This window comes from Electrona antarctica (genome assembly GCF_951216825.1).
Source record: "Electrona antarctica genome assembly, chromosome: 12".
NCBI classification, from domain to species: domain Eukaryota; kingdom Metazoa; phylum Chordata; class Actinopteri; order Myctophiformes; family Myctophidae; genus Electrona; species Electrona antarctica.
In genome coordinates, this window is record NC_136793.1 from 32,948,569 (window position 1) to 32,967,076 (window position 18,508).

At 42.1% G+C, this 18,508-nt stretch overlaps 2 protein-coding genes across 4 annotated transcripts in view; one reads left to right on the top strand and one right to left on the bottom strand.

The window, feature by feature from the left end:
- The window catches only part of mvk (mevalonate kinase), a 58,025-nt gene extending 44,378 nt beyond the window's left edge, over positions 1-13,647 (bottom strand). Inside the window, exons 1-10 of one of the 3 annotated variants that reach the window (XM_079516092.1) lie at positions 13,287-13,647; positions 12,855-13,002; positions 12,243-12,387; positions 10,108-10,263; positions 9,390-9,493; positions 8,808-8,853; positions 8,599-8,653; positions 7,993-8,112; positions 7,615-7,768; positions 5,314-6,731 (exon numbers count right to left, since the gene is read on the bottom strand). In XM_079516092.1, the coding sequence (XP_079372218.1) occupies positions 6,580-6,731; positions 7,615-7,768; positions 7,993-8,112; positions 8,599-8,653; positions 8,808-8,853; positions 9,390-9,493; positions 10,108-10,263; positions 12,243-12,387; positions 12,855-13,002; positions 13,287-13,364 (1,158 nt within the window). In that variant the 5' untranslated portion in view covers positions 13,365-13,647 and the 3' untranslated portion in view covers positions 5,314-6,579. Of the gene's footprint in view, positions 1-5,313; positions 6,732-7,614; positions 7,769-7,992; positions 8,113-8,562; positions 8,654-8,807; positions 8,854-9,389; positions 9,494-10,107; positions 10,264-12,242; positions 12,388-12,854; positions 13,003-13,286 lie in introns of those variants that run through there. The other 2 variants (XM_079516091.1, XM_079516093.1) reach the window with 2 other exon arrangements.
- A 176-nt stretch (positions 13,648-13,823) lies between these two features.
- On the top strand, positions 13,824-18,207 carry mmab (metabolism of cobalamin associated B). Its single transcript, XM_079515865.1, has 9 exons — positions 13,824-14,012; positions 14,177-14,235; positions 14,330-14,423; positions 15,124-15,181; positions 16,771-16,843; positions 16,946-17,043; positions 17,153-17,217; positions 17,318-17,377; positions 17,476-18,207. The coding sequence occupies exons 1-9, from the start codon at positions 13,909-13,911 to the stop codon at positions 17,558-17,560; spliced, it is 696 nt and encodes a 231-aa protein (XP_079371991.1). The 5' UTR covers positions 13,824-13,908; the 3' UTR covers positions 17,561-18,207.
- The last annotated feature ends 301 nt before the right edge of the window (positions 18,208-18,508 follow it).

Genomic DNA, 18,508 nt, shown 5'->3' on the forward strand with positions numbered 1-18,508 from the left:
GCTAGGGGTTAGAATGGAAGATACAGAGCAGGGACCCGTGCATGTGCCCGCCACATTCACATGTACTATACAGATCTGTACATGTACATGCAGGTGTCAACTATTATTTAGTGATTGAACGCAATGACTCACTGTGCTGCTTCTTTACAGTTTAAACTTTCAAGTTCAAGTGTTTAGCGAATCAAAACCGACAAAATAATAACAAACGTCATATAAACGTAACACTCGTTATGAGCGAACACCCCCTTTGTTGTCTATATATATATGTATATTATGTATTGTATGTGTAATGGAATGGTCTTGAGTGCCAGAATGTTCATGCAGGTGGTTATTGGACATCAACAAGCCTAGAGTCTAAAGCCCCACTAGCAACGCCTAGAGGCCATGCTGCTCCTTACACCCAGCAGGAGCGAGGTGAATTTAGCGACCGACTATGGACCAAAGTGAACTGACCAACATAGTCAAGAGACCATCCTTCCAATATCCTCATAGACTGTTTGAGATGCTGCCGCTTAGAAAACATTTACGCAGTCTCAAAGCCACTGGCAACAGACTACTAAAAAGCTTCTTTCTGCATACTATCGGGCACATGAACAAACTGACAAGAACTAGAATGAACCAGGAAACGCTAACACCCCCCCCCCATACCTCACACCTCTCCCCTCTCAGTCCTTTGCTTGCACCATTATGCTTAAACTGTTCGTACATAATCTGCTGTATATAGAATATACTGTGAAGTAGTTTACATAGTTAGGTGGCAGCTATTGAAAAAAGGCTGTTGGTGTATATGTTACAATACAAGTGAGAAGAATGGAACGGGGGAGCCTGTATTTCCGGCGCGGGAGGGCGTGGCTGGTCCCTTTGAAGCCGGGCCCCCCCACGAAAGACGAAATGCCCCCCAGCCCCGAAACACGTCATCAGGGTCTGGGGTGGCGATTGCCCCGGATGGCCCACCAAATGTTCACTCGTGCTTGCCCCGGCCCTTCCCGTTCAGCATACCGACCACAGCTCCACAAAGTACCCTGAAGCTTTAAGCTTTATTTATACTTTTCTGTACAATGTACTGTATGTAGCCTGCCCTTATGTAGCTTGCTGTAGGCCTGTGTTTTGTGTGTCTTTTTGTGTGTCTTTATCCCTGATTTTGTCTTGTTGGGTCTCCCTTGTAAAAGAGATGCTGAATCCCAATGGGACTTCCTGGTTAACTAAAGGAGAAACAAATATTTTATGCAAACATTTTCAAGTTTCCCTATAGAATGGACTTGACATTTAACTGGTTAACCAGTGGTCAACTTGCCAAACAAGCTATTTGCCTGACAGGAAATGAACGCAGTGCATGAACCTCACCTGGGAGTTTACACCACGACCTGATCACCTAGGTCTATTTTCCTAACCACTAGACCATACAAGTCCCTTATGCTTTATGCCAATCTGTGGCTACAAGCTGAGGGAAATGGAGGTCATTGCAAGCTATGTAAGGGAGAGAAAAGAGTTTTGAAAAAGAGCATTGCTTCTCCCTGTGCCTTTCTAATGTAGGCAAATGTTTACTTTGATACCGGAGGATCTCAGTGGTACTTGGCCACTCAGATCCAGACACAATAACACTGCAGATGCTGAATAAATTCACTAAGTGAGCAATCAGTGGAAAAGTGGGCTGAAAATTACACTTATTCCCCCGGTGATGATATGCATAGAGAAATAAATCAGAGAGCAAGAGAGGGTGCAGAAGAGCAGGGAGAGAAGCGGTATCACCTGATCTGTCATATCTTAAAAGCGGTGGGATGTGTCACCTCAAGTCTTCAGAAAGAGAGATAGAACCCTCCTGGCACATTTTTATATGAAAGGTTTCTGGGAAATGATTGCTAATCTATGCAAAGAAGCAATCAGTGACTCATTCATAATGCATGAGCAAAGAGATACCAATTTTGCAACGCTTTCAGATTATTAGATGTTATCGTGAATGCAGCAGCTGAAATATGAACACTCCTACCTGTCCCATTGTAATTACATGAGTGCAGTGGTCTAAACATGCAGTAGTGGAGAGGAAAAGGTAGAGACAGACAGAATGGCGGTTAGGTAGGACGGATAGACAGACAAACCAACATCCATTAGAATACTCTGACTATGAATAGCTGTTGATGGGAATATTTGTATCACAGTTTTGTGTCATTATTTATCAACCTAAAAGCTATGGTTTTAAGTAAAACTGGGTGACACTTTAATGGCCCCTGATAACATTCAGAGAGCATATTTCTCTGAGTCTCTGATGCCTGATTTATACTTTGTGGCGTGGCATGGTGCACCTAAAACAGCCGAACTAGAAGCTCACAGCTTGTTGCATTGTGACATGTTCTGAGCTTGTAGATCTGCCATTTTCTGTGTGTGACACACAACCAAGTAAACAAGGCTTGAGAAAATTGAATTCTTGGCTTCCAACTCCGGGAAATGAGAGCCTATTTCTGTTTCAGAGCTTATATGAACGTTAGATTAGTTGTTTTTCAAATTAATGCAAATTATATATATATATATTTGTTCTTTATGCCAAATGTAACTAAATATGGTAACACACTATGGTTTGTAGTAGTGTGACTAAAGAATGAATATTCATTTTTGGATTACTGGCTTGAGATTACTAAATGCAACGAATTATAAATGTGTTTCTAATAGAAGACTCGTAGCTACATCCAGAACAGGGGGGGGGGGGGCAGACTCTTGTAAACTCTAATCTCTGACTCAGAGAATTTGGTTAGCAAAGCAGAAAAGAGTTGCTCCAGAAAGGGATTGAACTTTAGACCTCCTGGATATATTCTGAGTGTGTGTGTGTGTGTGTGTGTGTGTGTGTGTGTGTGTGTGTGTGTGTGTGTGTGTGTGTGTGTGTTTGTGTGTTTAAGCACAGCCTATCATTAACTGGCCTTGAGCCTTCCCATCTGAGGGACAGACGAGGAATAAAGTGCTTCCTCTTCCTTCTTTTTTTTTAAGCGCACAAGAAGACAGATTTTTTACATTTCAATGTCAACGTGTCTGGATTGCACCTGGAAACCCTGTGAAAAGCGCTGACAGATTTCATGCTTTTACATTCCGAGCAACTTCGGCATAAGGGATTTGCTCTTAAAACGGAGCAGAGCAAGGATGAAGGGTGGTATAAAAATCAATGAGGCTTTTCAAAGGCAAGAAGAAAACCAGGGCCTTAGCCTGCAATTAAACAAGAGAGCTCCCGGCACTAAGGGATGACATACTGCCGTGCAGGTGCCCTCTACTTCACTGAATCAATTACACGATCGATACAATGACATGATACAATTCCACAATGGAAAATGGGATGTGAACTACAGTCACGCTACTGGTGTAATGTGTTTCAAAGCTCTATGTTTACAATAACACTGGTGCACAAGGTCTGGACACCGTGGACCAGTTTGACAGACATGAATCACGAGTAGTCCCCCTAGAGCGAAAATATCCTATTAATTCAGTCAGTCAAATCAGCTGAGCCAACATGGCCGACATCTATTCCAACTGATTGTTTATATATATATAAGGGTGTGCCCCATTCTTTCTCAGCATTAGAAAAGGTCTGCACGTCTACAAAGTGGTGGGGTTAAAAGAACAGGGTGATGTTTCAGCCCTGAGTTCTATGACAGATTCCTCTACATCCCGCTGCCTTAATGGGGTCAGCAGACCCCTGTTACCAACACTGCCAGCCACCCCCTACTTACCTAAAGGGCACACTCCCCCCAGGAGGGTCACACAGCCCATCATCACTGAGAGTTGCAAGCTAGACCCAGCAGGGGCTCCAGAGGTTGATATTGCCCTTGTCAATGGCTCTGTCTGGGGCCTTGAACAGACTATAGGAGTGTAGGGTCATTGTCCCTGTGACACAGAGCTTCCCCATGGAGCACATTTCCCTTTAATCATGTCAACATACCTCTTCGCCGAGACATGCATCTCAATGCACTGTATGCATGACACACAGCCAACTAAATGCACATACATACATTTTTACACAGACAGCATATAGGCCACGCATTGTAATGCCCAGACTTAACTGAAAGAATCACACTTGTGTGAAGTGAGTGGTGCCTTTTATTATGACGTCACACAAAAACGTCACGTGACTTCATTTCCCATTGACTTGGCCTGAAAGTTTGTATGGAACAAAATGTCAGAAGACGGCGGGACACACAAAGACAGACGTAGCTAGCGCCCCTCAAAAATAGGTCGGGGTGGGATCATAGGGTGAAACCCTGTTAATAATGCTTATGGCTACAGCAGAGTGATATGGTCAATCAGGGCTAATTCTGTGTTCAAAGTTAATGGCTCCTGACATTTCATTACAAAATGAATTACACAGGGTGACCCTTGTGTAAAACTGATAGTTAGGGCACATACCACATGGACTCTAATGCCTGACAATGAGTCCCCGGTTCGATTCCTGACCAGCCGATCTATCTGCTGTATGTCACTCCCACTCTCTCTTAGTCTCTACACTGTCGAAAGCCAAAAGAAACAACCCCCAAAAAGAATTAGGATGATTCATCCAGACAAAACAAAAGCGTGCACAGCACACACACACACACCCACAAAACGATAAATGATTTGTAAGTCTTCCCTCCCTCCTGGGGACAACTCTTTGAGGTTTGCATACTGTTTTCATTTCATCTCTCCAGTTCTGACATTCTCTCTCTATCCTTGACCCCCTTTCCTCGCTCCCTCTGTTATCTGAAATAATGTCAGGGCCTCCTTAGAATCTATTCATCAGAGCAGAAAGAAGCTGGCGCTGACATTGATAAAAAAAAATACCATCTGTGCCTCGCAGGGGTAAAAGGGAGCGAGAGAGAATGAGAGGGAAAAGAAAGAGAGGGGCTTCAAATGAAACTAGCGCTGCCGTCTCCCTAGCTCTTGTCCCCACCCCCCACACCCACCCCTCGTCAATGCCATTTCAATTGAAAAGCGCAGTGGTAATTAAATTCCAGCAGGGGTTAGGGGCAACTGTGCCGTGCACTGACAGGGGGCTGCCCTGACATGAAGATGACACAATTCAGGAGGACAGAGGGGGCACCAGGCGGAAAGGCAGGGAGGGTGACAAATGTCCGTTTATTCATACAGTGCCAGAGTCGCACCGCTCAATCTTCATGTTAAAAAATAAATGTGTATGTGTATGTGTATATATACACACACACACACACACACACACACACACACACACACACACACACACACACACACACACACACACACACACACACACACACACACACACACACACACACACACACACACACACACACACACACACACACACACACACACACACACACACACACACACACACATTGAAAATGAATGGAAATTCAAAACTCATAAATCCCAAAATGACCTTTTTCCTAAATCAGGGCTATTCTAAAGGGCCTACAGTAAATTGATATTCTGCTTCCGCAGCAGTTGCAGAATATTTTGTCATGATTAGAGGGATGAGACAAAAAGTATGTGTGTGTGTGTGTGTGTGTGCGTGCGTGCGTCAGTCAGCACAAATGTAAGAGTGACTCACAGAAGGACGCTGGTTGCTGTTGATCCACAATAAAGTGGAGGTAATCCTGAGGATCCAGAGAATCCACAGATGCCCGCCCACACACGCACGCAAGTGCGCTTCTTTATCAAATCAAAAACGAATACAAGTGTACAGCACCTCTCATGTAATTATGAAGTGAAACCTGGCAAGATTTGCAAAAAACAGACATTGGACATTCAATATTACTATATATTACATATTTGATTTAGACTTTAATGAGAAAATGTAATGAATAAATGTTAAGAGTTATAGCTAGATTCTAGCTTTTTTTCTTAGAAGCAGCCAACAGGCGTCTTGTAAATAATTTATATGGGAGACTTTCACATCAAATGCATAAATGGTATTCATTTACATTGTACTTTATCTCCTGATCAATGATACATTCTCAGAAACATTAGGCAGGAATAAAATAACCACTTTCCCTTTTAATTCTTATGAGATCTTATTTTTATCCATTTGAATTCAAAGACCAGTGCATATTATAATGACTTATAACTGACTGATTGGTCAACTTATCAGTTAAGAAAGGTTGTTTCTATAGTGTAAAAAGATTACAATGAATTAATTCATAAATTAAAATCTTTTATGACTTAATTAACACAATCATCAATCGACCTCTCTCATTCTAGCCTCTAGCTAGAAATAAGTCATTTTTGTAACTTTGATGCCATCTACTGGACAGAGAGCCAAAGCAATCACTCCAGCACATAAAATAACATCCTTTTCATTCCACGATTCACAGTATTGAAGGATAGCTAGTCCACAAAATGAAAACATCAGGTTGTAGTATCCATTATGATTTGAACCATCAGATTTGATTTTAACTACAACATTCTAATACTGCAGCAATAATCACCTGGCAGACAAAATAATTGATATAATTACAAGTTGCATGATTCATTTCAGCTACCTGTGGAAGCTGTGTGGATCTCAAATAGGTCTTGATGCATTATTAATAAAAGGTCCATAGTCCATTATGTCCAGTTGTTCAGCTGTAGCCAGTTGTGGGCGCTCAGTCAGTAAAGGTTTAAAACTTCCAAAATCTCCTCCTTCACAGAATGAGGGGAATGCTGCTGAACACCAGGGCCACCAATACTCGTTTCCCAGCAGTCAAAGCCAAAGCTTTGCAGGTCCTGTATAGTGTTCTGGATAACTAAGCAATCCGTCTCTACAAATTAAAAAAGTCATGTCAAGTCAGGGTATAATTGTACATGCAAGTGAAAAAGGGATCACATTACTCATGTCAAGCTAGAAGCTAATATGACTTGCTACAACTGCCGTGGAATTAAAGACATGCAATGCAATTCAGAGCAAGTGACTGGAAGCTTTGCAGAGGTGGTTCACAGCCAGGTGTGACAATGTGAGCTCTGCTGTGAGACGTGAACCTGCAAAGCCCCTCTAGCTAACAGCAGAAGGGCACTCGGCAGGAGGTGCCACAACTGGAGCCAAGCAAATATCCTGATCTCTCAACTCAGTAATCCTTAAGATGTATACAAATACGGGGTGTGCTATGAATTCTTTCCTGCCAGAGGTCTGGTAGTCCCCTGATGAGACATAATAAGGTAGCAAGATAAAGATTTTAGCACTTAACCTGGACACGGTAGACACCGCTGCAGAGCTGTGCTAGTACACATTAACCTGGACACGGTAGACACCGCTGCAGAGCTGTGCTAGTACACAGTAAAATCCTCCCCATTTATTTAACGCTAAGGGTCCATTTACTTACATGTGTGTTACTCTGAGTTACAAATGGCCCTTGAGGATTTTACTAACCATAAATCATGTTGAAAATGTAAGACTTGAAAAAGAGCAACTTTTAACACACTGGCAAACCAGCATCACCTCACTTAGGCCCTCATTTATCAACGCGGTTTACGGCCAAATTTGGGGCGTACGCCGTGTTGATAAATGAGGGCCTTTGTGTCTACTTCCTTAAAGATGGAGTACCGTGATTTTTTTCGACCCTAAAACATGATCATCAGGTATTATTATATAAGGAGGAAGATTTTTTTCAAAAAAGTGAAAAGTAAGTTGCAAGTAAGGTACATTACCAGGTCTTAGGAGGGTTATGCCACACCCCCCTCCTCCAGCACCTGTCAGCTTACTGTGAAGTCCTCTGGCCAGAGTGACACTGCATAGTGTGTCTAGGGCAGTGTGTCCAACACCCATCACATTCAGATGGTGCTGGTTAATGTCGATAAGCTCCTAAACACAGAATTTGACATTACACAAATTGCAGTTAGTACCTGTGGCTCCATGGGGGTTGAAATAAATTGCTTGGATATAAAATTATGAAATGCACATTGAAGTTGAAGACAGTTATCTAAAAAATATCTTACCAATATGGATTATTATTTTAATTACTTATTTATATAACATATTGGTTCACCACCAAATGATCTTGGCAATACTGTCAACATGCTCTGTACCTCTAGAACATTGTAGTGTTCTCCTGTGATGGGTTCACTGGTCATATCTGAGAGGGTTTTCTCACAAGTGCAGGAAATAGCATCCACTGACTCAAGCACAGGGTACATGATAGAAGGAAACTACAAATGTCAGAAGGAAAAGGGGGGAAATATTGTTTATTAACAACTTGTCATCCTTGTATCCCTAATTTGGGCATGTCATTGTATGTGAAAAGACTTTTAAAAAATGCCGATCTACAAGGTATTGTGTGCAAGTGAACTGTATGCACCGAGCAAACCATGTGTGTGTGTATAGATTGTTAAAAAGTGACTACACAAGTGCTTTTAAATGTTGTGATCACAGCACTGACGCCACAGCATTAAAGCTCATCTGCACCTCAAGCGGAAATACACACACCTGCTGGTGTCACCACGGCAACAGCACACAGGGGTGCTGTCCTAGAGATTTAAATGTTTTATGAAGGCATTCTGCATCAAGCACTAGAATGACTGTGATGCTAACGCACTGGAGATTATACTAATTACAGTTTTGGGAAGTAATACACAGAGGATGAAGTAACCATTTTGTACCTTGTTCATTTTGTCCTTCACCCCAGCAACAAGTACCTTGGTGCTACGTGGCACTTTCGTGTTTGTGAGGAGGATTCTCAACAATGGCACTCTAGAAATAAGTGTACAGACAGATTATTGAGCTCACAGCAGAGCAATATTTACCAAGCTGCTGCTTTGTTAATGCAATACATAAATGTGATCTCCACTACATCTTAATTGTTTTAATTGTGCTCATTATTTCAATTGCAAAAGAATAATAGTACCTGCTCAGCGGTATAATCTTCCCAGACAAGAATCTCAGCATGCCACCTACATGAAGGGAAGTGAATATTAGAACTGTATAATAACATAACATAATATATTAATACGATCGCATTACTGCCTTAGTACACAAAGTGTCTGTGGAGATGTAAAGAAGTCAAGATAAGGCAATTTGTGTGTGTGTGTGTGTGTGTGTGTGTGTGTGTGTGTGTGTGTGTGTGTGTGTGTGTGTGTGTGTGTGGACAAACTTCAAACTTTTAAAATGAGGCACATGTTTGAGGAATAACCCATCAAATAAATGTGGAACTTACTGTAATGTAATTAGTGTTTTTTATGTCTCCAAAGCACATATTTGCAGAACAGAGCTTATAACAATCACATATATTTACTTTTAATTCTCACCAAACGTGGCAAAACGCTGTTCAGGCGTCTGCCATGAAAATAGTCTCACAAAAAAGCTCAATTGCATACATGGGGCAGTTACAGCATAAACGGCCGTAACTCAGTGACCATTACTCTGATCAGTGCAATATAGCAAATCTAGTAATAACATATTTACAAAGCCAAAAAGATTCCGTACTTACCCCATGTGCCTACAGCATTGTCCACCCCTGAAGGATTACCATGAATGATCATCTCTCCCTGAAATGCCCAACTGTTGATTAGCTCCATATGCTCCTGACTCCACCTAGATTTACACAAAGTGCATAAATAAAGCACAGAAAACATATAACACCCATATTACAGTGAATCTCATACCCATTGTGTCTTAATATATCTCAATCTCAAACCAAATGATGTGCAAAATTAAGTGTGAATATGGGTGTGAATGTGTTGTTTTAATAAGAAGCTTTTCTATGCACAGAGTGCTTACTCAAAGCGCTTACAAATGTCCATTCATTCATACATTGGGAGGTGAAGCGGCGAACAGTCAACGCCAGCGTCCTCACGGAGTCAGGAGCTAATTGGGGTTCAGTGTCTTGCCCAAGGACACTTCGACTTGTGGACAGGAGGAGCCAGGATTCGAACCGCCGACCCACGGATCATTGAACAACCTGCTCTACCTCCTGAGCCACAGCCACCCCACACAAGTTTTAAATTGTGATGCCCCATTAAGAGCATATACGTGTTCTGTACATAAATCGATTCAAACATTGCACATGATAGAGAATGGGTCTCAATTGACCATATCACATCACACAGCAGCCATTTTGCTTTACGTCAGTCGGGTATCATGCTCGCCTCGGTATGACATAAGAGCAAAATTGTCTGCGTGCGAATATTGTCCTACAATGACATTACCTGGCGGTGATGTCCCAGTCTTTGAGAGGAGTGGGAATGGCTCCACTGGCAGAGAGCAGAGCAGATGCGAGGCACACAGAGAATGCAGCACTTGACCCAAGTCCTGCTCCAGTTGGCAACTCTGACCAAACAGTCACTGTCAAACTGGGCAAATCTCTTCCACAAATGAAAAACAAAAGACATTTTTAGCAAATAAGTGTATTTAGTTAATGTAATGTTGTAGTCAATGATTTGTAGTCATCAGGCAGGAAACCACAAGGCGGAATCAGAAGTACTCAAAATACTTCCTGCAATCATAATTTTAGGGCCTACCCAATAAAATCATTGATGCAACTTAGTTTTGCTGATTTTTAAAATATAAATGTGAGTGTACTTACCAGAGACTATTTAGCGTCTGTATACCTTTGTTGACCCACGGGGAAATTACATTTGATTGGGTAGGCCCTAAAATTACAATCGTGGGGACTTATTTGGGGTACTTCTGATTCCGCCTTGTGATTTCCTGCCAGATGACTACAAATCATTGACTACAACATGATGTATTTTACCATCCGCTCCAGACCGGTTCACACGCCGATTTTGGAACACAGACCAGGCTTTCCTCTGAGGTGGAAAGCCTGGTGACGCGAGGTTAGACAAAGGGCATACAAAAATTGTACGGTTTTGTACCATATTATCAATTAGTGAGAACCAATTATATGAATATAGGTTGAAAAAGGGTGAAAATTGAAAGACAATATAAGTAAGTACCAATAAGTACCAACACTGAAGTGGTTGGGAATAACGATTTGAATGGTATCCGAGTACCTTTGTTACAATGGCTTAATTGGGAAATGTAGCTCAAAACCTTATTTCCTTCACTCTGGTTAGAATTAATATGGTAGGAGCAAAGCAAGTGTATATGCAACAGAAACTTTCTTAGGTGTCAATGTTGTGTGTCAGGGAAGCTGTTTTGGCCAGACAGGGGGATACTCTAAACTAATTGTCCGGCTTCTCTCCCAGGGGACAAACACATCCAGACTTGTTAAAGGCTGCAGTGTGGCCTAGTGCCAGACTCTCATTAGTGGCCATCCTGTCAGAACCCATCACCTCTCAGACACGGCAGCACTGTGTCAGGACTGATTAAACCTACCAACAACCTGCAGCTGTAATACGCCTGACGGCTGAGCTACACCAGGCTTTTTGCGTGCGTTTACGCGCACACGCGAGCCCCGCATACGCACACTTAAAATAGGACTGGACCTAAATGCGTGTGTGTGTGTGTGTATTCGCGTAATATTATAGTATCATTGTCTTTTACCAGAACAAGAAATATTTCTGATTCAGTGTCAATTTTCTATGTGACTTGTTTATGGCCAGAGGTCTGATGTCATGCACCTAGCAACCTGGCTTGAGGTTCTATTGGTCTACTTTTGAGGGGACAAACATGCAGAGATATTGTGCAGACAACTTGGCCTTTGGCCACAAAAAACAGAGGAAGAGAGTTACGGCAACATGTCATTGTTCCAACCTCCCGTTAGTCCGGACCATTACTAATACCAAACCCTAACCCTAACCTCAGTCTTAACCGGCCACGTAGGTCGCTAACCCTAACCTCAGTCTTAACCGGCCATAACCGGCCATATACTGTAGGTCACTAACCCTAACCTCAGTCTTAACCGGCCACGTAGGTCGCTAACCATAACATCAGTCTTAACCGACCAGGCCTCAGTCTTCACACGCCACATAGGTCGCTAACCGTGACCTCAGTCTTAACCGGCCACGTAGGTCGGACTAACGGGATGTCAGACTTATGGGCAGTCCCCAAGAATTACATGGCTAAAGTTTAAATTCTAGCAGACATACAATTGAACTGTAATGACACAATTGTAATGCAAAATAAACGTCACATATCATTACTCTTAAATATTAAGAGTTTTTTAAGTATTTGAAATTTTAAATAAATAAACATAAAAGGCACGTGTACAGACAGACAGATGGAACAAGATCAGAGTTAAATACATGAAATATGGATATCAAAATCTTTGAGAGAGATATGTTTTCTCCAAAATATCAGAATTGGTATCGGCCTTGAAGAATCCATACAGAGAGTTAAAGTAAGTAATACCACTATGATGTTTTAGTTAGCTGCTCACCCTGATCCAAACAGAGAGAGGTACATGTAGAGGAATGATAAGGTGGCCATGGTGCGAGTATCCAGGTTCCCATTAGTAACACCAATAAATTCACGAAGTCTCTTGATAAGTTCAGCATCCAGCTGTTTTACCTCCTTCGTCTTAGCTATAAGAAGAATGTCAACACAAAACAATGAGCAACTCATTTGTAACACGAATGGCATGCAGACATGTCTGTCACCTATGTTTTATGTAGACCGATTTGTAAACTGCATTAGAAAACATATTTGACAGCTTTTAGAGCGAACGTGCGAAACCACTTGTTCAAATGCCTTTAATTTGGCCTGTAGACTTGGGACACTAATTATGGTCTAAATGCCAAAGCAATTTGTACACCACAGGGTGTAGAAATATAATCTACTTTACTATTATTAGCAATTAAATGGGTCATAGTGATTTGTGAATTATCACATGTATGAGTCTGAATATCAATGAATATAAAAAAGTGATAAACAATCAGTTAAATAAATTATATCTTCAACAATGTACACACACACACACACACACACACACACACACACACACACACACACACAAACACACACACACACACTTCACCATTCAAATCCTTACCACAAGAGTCATGAAGAAGCTGCTTCAGCTCGGACAGATCCCAGGAGATGAATGTGTCAATATTTGGAAGATTGATACCAACTTTCCCTGTAGAGCTGGGCTTCAACCATAAATATGTTCTCAGGTTCAAACTCACTGCCAGAGCCACCTATTATGGAGTATTGATTGAGAGTATTATTGATTAAAAAAACAGCAAAGCAGTTAACTACCAGGTCACATTCCAATACATTTGGAAAACATCATAATAGACTTACAGTACAAGTACTCTCACAAAGCATAGTTGATATTTGTCTTTCACAACACAGTGTGTGTGTATGCAGATGTTGCAGAACTTCTGCAACATCTTTGTTGAGCATTGACTCATCATCGATACGCATGAGCTGGTGACTGATAATTATGGATCCTGACCAACAGTAAATACTGGAAACTAACCTTTCCATGAACAACTGCATGTTCTCCATGAAGGATAGCTTTTCCTGGAGCAGACACGATGCATTCTTTGACCTGCATTTGTTAAAGGGTAGTCCGTCAGCGGATTCTATTTAACTAACGTTAATCCTAAGAGACAGCAAGCTATCATTAGCACATGTGCCCAAGATATGTCTTCTTCTCGTAGTCCCGCCGTGTGTTCAGATTCAGAATGTCTCACAGCGACAAACTGTTAATAATCACAGCAGCTCTTCTATGGTCCAAGAAAGTACCGTATTAAAGTCGACCTAAAAGTTACACCTAAAATAAGCCTCCATCCCCTATGCTCCATCCAGTGGCAGTACAATGAATGTGACACTGTGAACTGTCACAACAGACAACAGAAAAAGTGACCATACAGAAGATGAGGAGGAGCTAAAATGTGTCTTTGGCTTGCAACATCCAATGAGCGCTTGAACAAATGACACACATTTTACGCTTATCCAATCACAATGCCTACGACGTAGGTGGATATGCTGGTGCCATTGGTCGTTCGATCAAATGACCAGCCCGCTACGCCCGGACCATGCATGCAGCTACGCTACGGAATACATAAGGGACAAATTACATTCTACTGAAAACAAACATGGCTTCAATGGTTGTCAAACCGACTCAACTACGTTGCATTATAAGAGCAGCAAAATGTCTAAACCTGAATTGGACAAGGGCTTGCCTTGGGTCTCAGAGAAGGTAGTTACATGGCAGCACTGTGTTAGATAATATGTTTCACCTTGTGTTTAAATGTCAGACTCAGGCTACCACATTGGTTGTTATCATATGATGTCTAGCTAGCTAGCTAATCAATTTATCCATCTGCACATTTTGCAAACGTTTTACTTTTATTGTTGGAACAGTTTTGTCACCGAAGGAGACGGCAAGATCCCTAAAATTTACACCAAAACTGGAGACAAAGGTCGGCTAAAAGGCACCAGTGAACAGTGATGGTAACACATTTCTATTGTAAACTCAAGTCAGATGGAATTAGATTTTATTACATTTTCTCATAGGTTTTTCTAGCACCTTCACAGGAGAAAGGAGGCCGAAAGAAGATCACGTGTTTGAAGCATTGGGAGCTACAGATGAATTGTCATCCGCCATAGGGTATGCATTATTGTCTCCACCAGGCCGAAGGCAGAGTGTCCGTCCGTCTGCAGTGTTACCAGCTAATATAATCTCCGGCACCGTTAACCCGATCGATGACAAACGTTCCACACACACTCCCTAGATGAACCTCTGCCCCAAAATATCCAGAACGGCCTGTTATAGCGACACCAGGAGGAAGACATTTGTAAAACACTTTGATATTACTCGTCTAAATTTTGTCCAAAAATCCCGCAAATCGTTACGCAGTATCTCTATAGTCATGTGCTCAAAACAGATGTCCGTTATTTCATATTCCATCCTGATTGGCTAACATTGGCTTTCAAAGTTTGCAGGATTGGCCCGTTTTGAACAAAAAGCCTAAAATCATGAACGCAGCGTGCAATTTATATGAAATCTTTCACAGAGGAATATATCCCACCCTTGTCACATTGGCCTGATATAGTGGCACATTTTTGGAACAAAATGCCTCAAATCATCCAATTGCTATCCAAGGCGTAATAAGAAATGGCACCCTTTTCACATTTGCTTATTATAGCGCCACCAGGATGCCACAACCTGACCTGCCCTGGTGGAGACCTGTGCCCCAAGGGGCACTTTGTCTAGTTGTTGTTGTTGCTTGCTGTTGTGGTTGTTAATTGTATTTACGGTATGTCACCATGAACTTTGCATTAATGTCTTTGGGGCTTTAATTGTACAGGTTGGCCAGGGAGTTCTGCATCGAAAAAGGCCATGAGTTCACTTATCAGCTAGACAAGGTTGGAATTCCAATTTCTACCAGCTTCCAGTAGTGCTGACAAATTAAATAATATACTTACTAGTAGTTACTACTATCTATCTATTCTAAATGTAACTTTTTTCTGACGCTGTCGGTCAGAAAAAAGTGTCGCCTGTCTGATGTCTGAGGCCTCATACACACGTACAAAACACAAATGTTTGGTCAAACCATGTGACTCCCATTGGAAAAGCATTGAAGCGGCCATCAAACACAGACAGAACATAGAACATGCGTTCTGCACAGTGATGTAGAGTCCGTGGGGGCCACGGGGCCTCGGCCCCCATGAGGAATTAGACCTTATATATCGGCCCCCATGAGGAATTAGACCTTATATATATATATATTCGCCTCGGTTCGTCCCGTTCACCGCTCTAACCATCCAAGTCTGAACGCACCTTTATCACCTCTTTTGTCCTGGCCCGGGGGCGGGGGGTGGACCGCGTTGCCTGTCCGCTTGTACCGATGCAGATCAGGCATTCATTCGTCTTATCCTGGCCCGGGGAAGGCGGGCCCCCATGACGATTATAAAAACATTTCGTCTCTGGTTCTGCATGTGTGTATCAGGCTTGTTTTCGACACCTCTCCTTTTGGGATTAGACAGCGTCTAGCTGTTGCCAGACCTACAGGCGTGGCAGTTTTCTGCTGTCTGACGGCGTCTTTTCCCGGTTTTTAGACAGCTGGTGGATGGAAATTAAGCTCTACCCACACGGCTGACTGCCACTGGGGAAAGCATTTCCGGGAATCTGCCCGTCGCGGCATTCTGCCGCGTGGGTGGATCTTCATTTCCATCCACCAGCTGTCTAAAAACCAAGGTTAATTAAATAAGGAAGCGAAGACCGTACTGTGGACTCCATGTCCATGTTGAAAGAAACATGCGCAATAGGCTATATGCAGCCAACACTTCCGCGTTCAGCTTCCTTGGTCTCAATTGCGAATGTTTCTTTCCTTCCAGAGAGCAACATGGAGTCCACCGTACGGTTTTCGCTTCCTTTCCTCTTTAAATAGTCCTTGATAAAAACCCGGAAAAGACGCCGGCAGTCTTCTCAAGTATGGAAACGGTGTCTCGCAGCAGAGCCACACGGGGAACATTTCCGGGGGGTGCGTGGCAGACAGGCAGCAACGGCATTTCGGAACAACATTGAACACGGTCGCCTACCACTTCTCTCCTGCTTCTTTCTACCACCACCACAAACGTTTAAACTGCACACAGGTGACACACTGTTTCGAGAAGACAACATGGAATGAGCGGGTCTATTTGGTTATACACTCCCAAAGCTACATTACTGTGACAGCGCAATGACCGCCATCCCGTGCCGTCTGTAAAATAAAATGATAAATACATAGTACATACAGAGATGCAATGACAGTTAATGACAGATCTATCCATCTTATATAATAACATTAATTTTGTGCCCAAATTCAACCCAACTTCCCAAGATCATCTGTTAACAATTCTCTCCCAATCAATGTGATCTATTATATCGCATTACCCACACTGTACATCATTTCCTGTTCATATATTAGAACGGGTAAGGCCCTATACTATTAAATGCCTTTCTCATCCCATAGATACAGTGTGTATTACAAGATGTGGGGTCAAATATTGCCACCCCTTTGTCATCTGCAAGAGAAAGTCACATAAGTAAGTTGCATTTTATTTAGTACAGTGAGTGCATTTAATAGCATTTGACTTGTGCCTTGATGAAGTGATCCAGGATCCACCTGCCATTTTTTCTTTGATTAGAGAAAACCAGGTTTTCCTCTCAACCAGTGGTGGATTTAGAAAGCTGGATTGATGAATTCACAGACGTACTCCCACCACTCACCAACTTCATTTTACCTGTAAGTAAGCCCAATCACACTGAAACGAGACATGCGACTGTGGTCAGAGTGCAGTCTTTCTTGATATACAGTATGTATCACATTAACACTTGCATATTACATTCCACAGTCTGGAGGCAAGAGCAGTGCTGCTTTGCATGTAGCCCGGACAATCTGTCGGAGAGCAGAGCGCAGGTCAGTTCAAGATCATTCCACCATTATACATTCATCAACTACGGTATTTTATGGTGATATACTGACACAGTTGGCTGACAGCTCTCTGCTCTTATTTCAGTGTTGCTCCTATTGTGCGCTCAGGTGAAGCTGATCAAGATGTTGCCAAGTTTTTAAACAGGTCAGTACATGGCTTCTGTGGATTTTTACACACAATCACAGGAACACAATGTACATGAACATGATTTAACAACCTTCTGAATTATTCCATTCATTCAGATTAAGCGATTACCTGTTCACTGTGGCCAGATACGCAGCTATGAAAGAAGGCAATGAAGAGACAATCTACAAAAGGCCTGAATAACTACACCCTGGAGCAAGCACGAGTGAGAAGCAGCGCTATGTAACTTTCCTCTTCTACCCCAGATTTGAACCTGGTTTCCTGCGCAAGTGCTGGAATTCTTACCATTGAGCTAATAGCCTGCCTGCCTGCTCAGGGGATAGGTTGAACCATCCGGTCATAGTTTGTGTTAGATCCATCCTGTTTCTAGGTGAGACATGACCTTTGACATGATATGTCTCAATAGAAGAGCAGGATACGTTACAACCACCACGATTGTAAGTTATATTGCATTATTGCCTTCAGGCTCTATTAGGTGACCTGATGAAGACCCGCAAGGGACATGAAACGTTAACTTAAACGCTAACATTTTTCTACTGTGAGCGAATACAGTGTGCAGACTTAACGTCCTTTTAAAGTACGTATTTTAGTTCAGCACCTGTACATTTGTTGATGTGCGTGCTTCCCTTTGGACTCTTACATAGTGCAGCTTTACCATACAGGTTGGACATTTCATTAATTTAAAAGTTACATAATGCTGCTTATTTTGTTGCCAATTTGTTGACAGTACAAACCAAAATGATGTAATATAAGTTAGGATGGAAAGGATACTAGAATATTCTACTCAAGTAGAAGTACTGTTATACTTGACATAAATATTAAGTACAAGTCATTTGTGTTGGAAACTATACACATGGTCTGGTCTCTGTGAAAGGGCCAATGTGGCATTGTGACCTCAGCCAATTGCCCAGGGTGTATTCATATGGTTCAGTTGCTCACCTATAAGTGAATCCAAAGTGGTGAACCATCTTTTCTTTATAAGAAAGATGTCCTCATTGGGCCATAAGTCTCTTTCGGGGCTCTGTAAATAACAGTATAATTGGCTATACTCCCTGCCTTTCCTAAAGCAGTATACTAAAGTTACGTTAAATCTGAATGATTATATTGTGTGTACTGCAAATAGTACATGCA

What these genes read in the sequence shown, in the direction of transcription:
- mmab (XM_079515865.1), top strand. Translation starts at nt 13,909, where the DNA reads ATGGCTTCAATGGTTGTCAAACCGACTCAACTACGTTGCATTATAAGA. An exon ending in GAATTGTCATCCGCCATAGG is followed by an intron (nt 14,424 to 15,123) that starts GTATGCATTATT and finishes TTAATTGTACAG; the next exon opens with GTTGGCCAGGGAGTTCTGCA. An exon ending in TCACCAACTTCATTTTACCT is followed by an intron (nt 17,044 to 17,152) that starts GTAAGTAAGCCC and finishes TACATTCCACAG; the next exon opens with TCTGGAGGCAAGAGCAGTGC.